This window comes from Cariama cristata, unplaced genomic scaffold (assembly GCF_000690535.1).
Source record: "Cariama cristata isolate BGI_N322 unplaced genomic scaffold, ASM69053v1 scaffold3769, whole genome shotgun sequence".
Taxonomy (NCBI): Eukaryota; Metazoa; Chordata; class Aves; order Cariamiformes; family Cariamidae; genus Cariama; species Cariama cristata.
Genome location: NW_009633866.1, coordinates 52,152 through 58,383, shown reverse-complemented (window position 1 = coordinate 58,383; position 6,232 = coordinate 52,152). Strand labels below are relative to the sequence as shown.

At 38.3% G+C, this 6,232-nt stretch overlaps 1 protein-coding gene across 1 annotated transcript in view; it reads left to right on the top strand.

Annotated features, from left to right (window-relative positions):
• The first annotated feature begins 1,852 nt into the window (after positions 1 to 1,852).
• LOC104166828 (tubby protein homolog) overlaps positions 1,853 to 6,232 on the top strand; it is a 40,061-nt gene continuing 35,681 nt past the window's right edge. Inside the window, exon 1 of the mRNA XM_009706910.1 lies at positions 1,853 to 1,967. Within this exon, the coding sequence (XP_009705212.1) occupies positions 1,853 to 1,967 (115 nt within the window). The remainder of the gene's footprint in view (positions 1,968 to 6,232) is intronic.

Below are 6,232 nucleotides of genomic sequence, written 5' to 3'. Positions count from 1 at the left end.
AAATTTTCAATCAAACCCCATTGCTGTATACATTGACATTTTGCATTAGAAGGCAGTGGAGAAGAAAACAAGCTGTAGACTGTGGATTTTGCATTTCTTTGTGAACTGGCTGAATATATATTTTTGTTGGTTTATGTGAGCCAGAGTTATTTTCAGTTTTTCGTGGACTGCATTTAAATTCTCTTGAGCGAACTTTTGCAGGTTAGGGCAGGCAAACTTCCATGGAAGATGGAGTTTTATATGGATAACTCCTGCAAGAGTTTGCTCCAGTGATTGCTGTCAGGTGTTGGTTTGAGTGATAAATTTGTTCCAATTACGTACTCTTTGTCTTTGCAGTGTTCTGGATGATGAGGGGAGCAGCCTGCGTCAGCAGAAGCTTGACAGGCAGGTAAGATTTTGGAGGGGGACCTTCCTGCTCTCTGAAGTCTGGATCTTGGCTTAATGAAATCACTGACATGATACGTCTGGTAATTGATAGATAATTGCATCCTCTGATTAGGGAATGCCAGAGAGAGGTCTGTGAAGGTTACAGCTTACTTAGAAGTGTAACGTCCATTAAAATTTTTCTTATGACTGTGGCTTGAGTGATTCTTGTTTCCACTGCCTTGGACTTATTTTAAGCTGACTTACAATGTCTTTGTTACCCCTTTGATAGACCAGAAAGGACAAGAGGTTCTGGCAGACATGCCAGCCAACAGAGGTTTACCACAACATCTTTTTCTTTTTGTTTGATGGATTTAGCCCTTGTAGCTGTAAACTAGTGGCTATGTTGCCTATTTTGCTACTGTATTCCTACATGACTTGTACAAGAAAGTGATTCAGAATCTCTCCCACGAAACCTCAGCGAATTTTGCCATCAAGTTTTAATGGGGTTTGAGGTTTCCAGTTTTCCTTTTATTTTTCTGTGGTCCTCTTTTCACAAAACTTTGTCATGTTTATAGTTTAACCTTGTGAGTTTAATTTTATGTTTTTCTATACATTTCTTTTCCCATTGTTTTATCAGCATGCATGTCTACCAGCATCTCATTTTCAAATTTGAATACTTTCTATTTATGCAATAATCCTGTACTAGATTCTGAATGTTTTGAAGTCGTGTTGAGGTGTTCCACACAACTTAGCTGAAAGAGTCCACTCCCCATTCTTATTCTTCAATTTTAGTTCATCTCCTTTCTAGAAGCAAAAAATCACTGTACAGGAGCAGGGAAATGGTAAGGTAATGGATAAGTGAAATTAACAGTTCGGTTCTCTGAGGTTGTGGTAGAGGGCTAAAAGAGAGAGGTGCCTATGGTGCCATTGGATGCTGAGGGTCTTGGTTTTCAGCAGGTATAGCTTAGGAATTCAAGTGCTTGATTAAAATTCATCTTGTATAGTTGTTAAATTAGGCTCATGTCCAGCATTATCATTTGATTCTAGTTTACAGATTACCTGCTTTTAATTTACAGAAACTTAAATTGGCATCTCTGCCTCATGCCCTTGCTTACCCTCCCATTGCTTCACAGCCAGTACTCTCACTCTCACACTGTTGTTTTCCCAAGGGATACTTCCAAGCGAGCTCTTGACAGCTGGTAGACTGCTCAGAAAGATCTGTTTTAATTATTTGCTGTTTTCAGCAGAAGGTGTTTTAGCAGTGGGTTGATGGTTGTTTTTTTGGAAAGATTTCCTATAACTCGATATCCCAATATTCCACTTGCCAACTGCTGCCACTGGAAAACTGGAGAAGGTGTAAAGATACCCATTGTTTTTCATTGTAGGTTGCTACTGTTTGGAGTCCAGTAACGGATGCTTTTCTTTGTGTTTTCTTCAGCGAGCGTTGCTAGAACAGAAGCAGAAAAAAAAGCGCCAGGAGCCGTTAATGGTTCAGTCCAATGTGGACAGTCGCACAAGAACACGCAGAATGAAACATTCGGAAGAACAAGCACCATTGGTTGAATCGTATCTTAACAGCAACAGCAGCACCATATATCATGGTATATGAATATCATATATTGCATGTATATTTACTGCAAGTCATAGTATGACGCTGTCCATGTTAAATTTATGCTAATGAGAACAAAGGTTGTTGTTTTGGATTTTTTAGTAAATAAACTACATCCTTCACTTGTGTTTGGGGATAAAAACATCAGAATGTGCAATGCTAGCCTAACAGGAGGGAGTGAGGTAACTAGCTGCCATTTCAGTGCTATGGGGAAGAGAGAGTGGCTTGTCCCTTCTGCCATGAATATTTAAGTGTCGTCAGCCTTGGTTCCTACTGAAGTAAAGCTTATGCTGTTCCACTCTATGTATTCCTTTGTACATAATTTTGCTTAAGCCTGATGGTGTTAATGATAAATTTGAAACCTGTTAACTAATTTCAGCTAAGTTTGAATGTAATAATTTCAAAGATACTGTGTTTCTGCAAGGTTCATTAAAATAAGTGAGTAGGTAGAGAAGAATATTTCAAGCTTGTACAATGTAGTCTACACTTTCGTATTAAAGATTACAGAATTCAGAAGGGACAGAGACACTTCAGGTGTCACAGCCATAGGGAAAAAATTATAATGCCATTTATGTATTGTTAGACTTCGAAGAATTTAATCATCAGAAATAAATCCTAAGGAAACCAGTTGTTATTTAGTTCTGTGCTCATATGGCCCATGCTTGTTGGGCCCCTAGTGAGGGTTGGTGCATACTTTTCCTCAGGATTTCCTAGAGGGAAGCTTGGATAACCCTTGTTCAATATTATGTCTCTTGTAGATCTCATCCCAGGTTGCTAACACCTCCAAGAGTTATAGAGAACAGTAATTTTCAAATTTTCTTGTTTTGCAGATTGTTAAGTTGAATTTCATTCATAAGGGATTCATAAGCCGCAATAGCAGAAGGCTTCGTTCCCTAGGTATTGATGGGTATGTGGGACAGGAGCTGAAATCTACTGGTATTGGGAATGCAGTTGGCTGTTTTCAGGTTGGAATGCTACTACATGGCAGAGTACTTAAGGTTTAATGTCTAAAACCCAAAACCTAAGATGCCTTTGTGAATCTACCTCTGGAAAAAAAGCCCCAAACCCACCAGTATCCTACTCTTAAAAAACAAACAAACAAACAACTAAATAAAACCTTAATCCATCATTCAGTTGAGGTCTCTATCAAGTATACTGCAGATCCAATACTTTTCATCTGCCCTGTCATTTCATTTTCAGTCAGTGGTCCTATCTTTCAACAAGGAGATGGCAGATATTTACTGGACTAACTAATCATGCTGTGAGAAGTGCAGGTTTCACAGTCTCTGCCCCCAGTTTGCAATTGGTGGAATTTTTTGGTGTGGTTACAGCTAAGAATTTACTGTTAGAAACCAGAAATTGCTTTGATTAAAGTTTAAGGTTTCATTAATAATAGGCTTTTTTGTCTTGCTTCTGCAAGCACATAGGCTACTGTAAGTGATTTTAGATGGAGAATTATTTTTTCTTTTAGTATTATTTTAATTATATTTTTCTAGTAAATATTAAAAGCATTAGTAATATTTCTCTCTCTTTACTGTCTTTTTCTCAGGGTCTGTGAAGAAAATTTTTAAGATGAAACTAAATTTCTTTCCAGACCTAAGAATTTGATTCAGTACAGAATTTTAGTTTGTTTTGTTTATTTTTTAATCAGAGAAAACAGATTTTTTTTTCTCTTGTTTCCTCTTTCAATCAATAGCTTATCAAAGGTACAGAACTGTTGTAAGAAATAGTATCTTATAGTACAGAGGTGCCGCTGTATACTAAACCTTCTGTATTGTCAGTTGAACAAGGTTTTAATTTTCACAGATCAGAAGCAGACATTATTGTCCTATAAATGATAGCAAATTTCATATCTGCACTAACTGAGCTAAATTTTGCAATAGTTTGCACCAGAGTGGACTTTCTGACTTAACTGAGATTAACTGTGCTCTTAAGGTAAAAGTGACCCTTCCTGTAATATTGTATCACACTGTTTACTGGAATACTCACTAATTTATTCTCCTTAAATCAGTTCTAAATTTGCCTCTCAAACCCTTTCAATATTTCACAAGGTTTCAGAGAAGCAAAAAAATATAGTAATGTATCTCATATTCAACCCAGAGTTTGTTAATTTGTGGGGACAGCTGCCTGTGTAATAAACTGTGCAGTTAGCAAAAGCCATCTTAGGAGAATTTAATTACCTAGTAAAGTGTTTTATTGCCTTGTAAAATCCTTTGTTAGGATCATTGCTTTTGAAAATATTATAAGAACTCCAGAAGTGTCCTTTTTTGGTGAGGTCTTCTCTGGGAATGTGCTTAGTGTCTTAGGTTACACTGTTTGCATGGTACGCAGTTAGGTCTTGATGGCCATTTTTAACTATGGTATTCAGCTTCAGGGTTGGCACTTTTTTCCCCTTCAATGAAAACATTTGTATGTGGCAGTATCGGATGCATGAGACAGCTGGGCTGTTTCTAAAGAACTATTCTGCTCTTTTCCGTTCATTTGTTTCTGTTATGGGCATGCTGATTTAAATTAAGAATGACTCTTTGATGGGAGTTGACGGTCTACTGAATGAACTACATTGCTTGGATGAGCATGTTTGTGAAATCAATTCCTGTACTGCAAATGCTACAAAAAGAACACTTCTTTTCACCTATCCTCCTCCTTCACTCTCTTTTTTTTTTTTTTTTTTTTTGCGCTTTTCAGGAGGTGGATCCATATTTTTTTTTAACCCCTCCCTCTCTTTTTTTTTTTTTTTTTTAGCGCTTGTACTAATTCTGTGTAGCACAAAAGTACTTGTTGATTTCAACAAATAATTGGATGCCTGTGTGGAGTTATCTCTGTGGTACTTTGAGCAAAGTAGGTCAGAGATAACATCTCAGCAATTCTGAGACGTTAGGCTTTCTGCGCTGGGAAATTTTCTTTCATACACTGCCATAGCTTATTCTGATGTAGTTATCTGTGCCGCAGTGGTTCCCTGATGGGCAACTCTACTCTGGAATAAAAACTCATTTCATTCCAGAATAATTATCAGAGTGTGGAGTAGAAAGTCAGTCACTTTTGCTCTGGAATAGAACATCAACCTGGTGAGATATTTGTAGGTAGATATAGGGGAACAGCATATTTTGCTAGTTAAGCTGATCATACGTTTTTCCATATAAAGGAGCCCTTGGCTGCTTTTAAACCTCTGCAGGCAGTTGCAGGGTGATTGCTGCTAGTCCTCTGGTTGCACATGTATTTTGCTTCATCTAGCTTGGAGCCAAAGGGAAGTACAAATAAATCTGAGACGCAGTAGGACAGAAGGATATTAATTAAGGGCTGAGTTCAGCTGGGGCAGCTCACAAAGGGGATAATATGGATGTGGCTTTCCTACACGTGTGTTGCTCAGGACTGAAGATGCTGGGCTCAGTTTAATTCAGTATGAATCTGAGCAGGTACAAGGCTCTTTTGAGTTTCTTCTTTGTTAATTTAATAAATAACAAAATGGCTTTGCTCAAAGCATGTCTCCACAGAGTAAGGAGGGGTATTGCCAGGATCACTGTAATTTTTTCTTAGATACCTTCAAAGCAGAGAGATGACACGTTGGTGGGATGAAGTGGTATCCCTGTTCCCTGCCAGGTGTTACTAACAATTCCCCTGGGTGCCATGAGACTTTTAAGGAGATGAGTCCTTCCACTGAGGAAGTGACTCTGCAGAATTCACCATGCATGAGTCTCCAGACAGACCATTTCTTCTCAGTTTCTGCCCATATTTCACCTACAGGTAAACATTTTCAGATCCTGTAGCTTGTAAGTGACTTGCATGTACTATCTCTTTTTAAAACCTTTTGGTTGTTGGCATAATGCCTAATTAACTAATAACAACAAAAGTATTTCAGTTATCTGTGTGATCTGACATGAATTAAGTTGAACAGGCCAATTCGAGATAAAATGAATCCTTGGCACTCTGATCCATGAATGGTTAGTTTGAGCTGGAGTATTAGCCAGCTGTAACGCAGTGCTTGCCTGTCAGCATCTGTAGATCAGGTAGGACCAAGTGTGCAGGAAATTGCTTTTGTTACTTGGAAGGGATTTGAGAGATATATTTCAGGGGAACAGAACCTCTTGTTTTATAATCTGTGCATCTAGGAACATAGGCACACTAGTAGGAGAAATAGTTTCATGGCAGCGTTTCTAGATAAGTCCGGGACAAAGCTGAGTATATGGAGGTAACAGAAAGTGTTCATGTACAATGATGAATGCAGTGTCCTCTTCCCCGACCCACACCCCCCCCCCACAG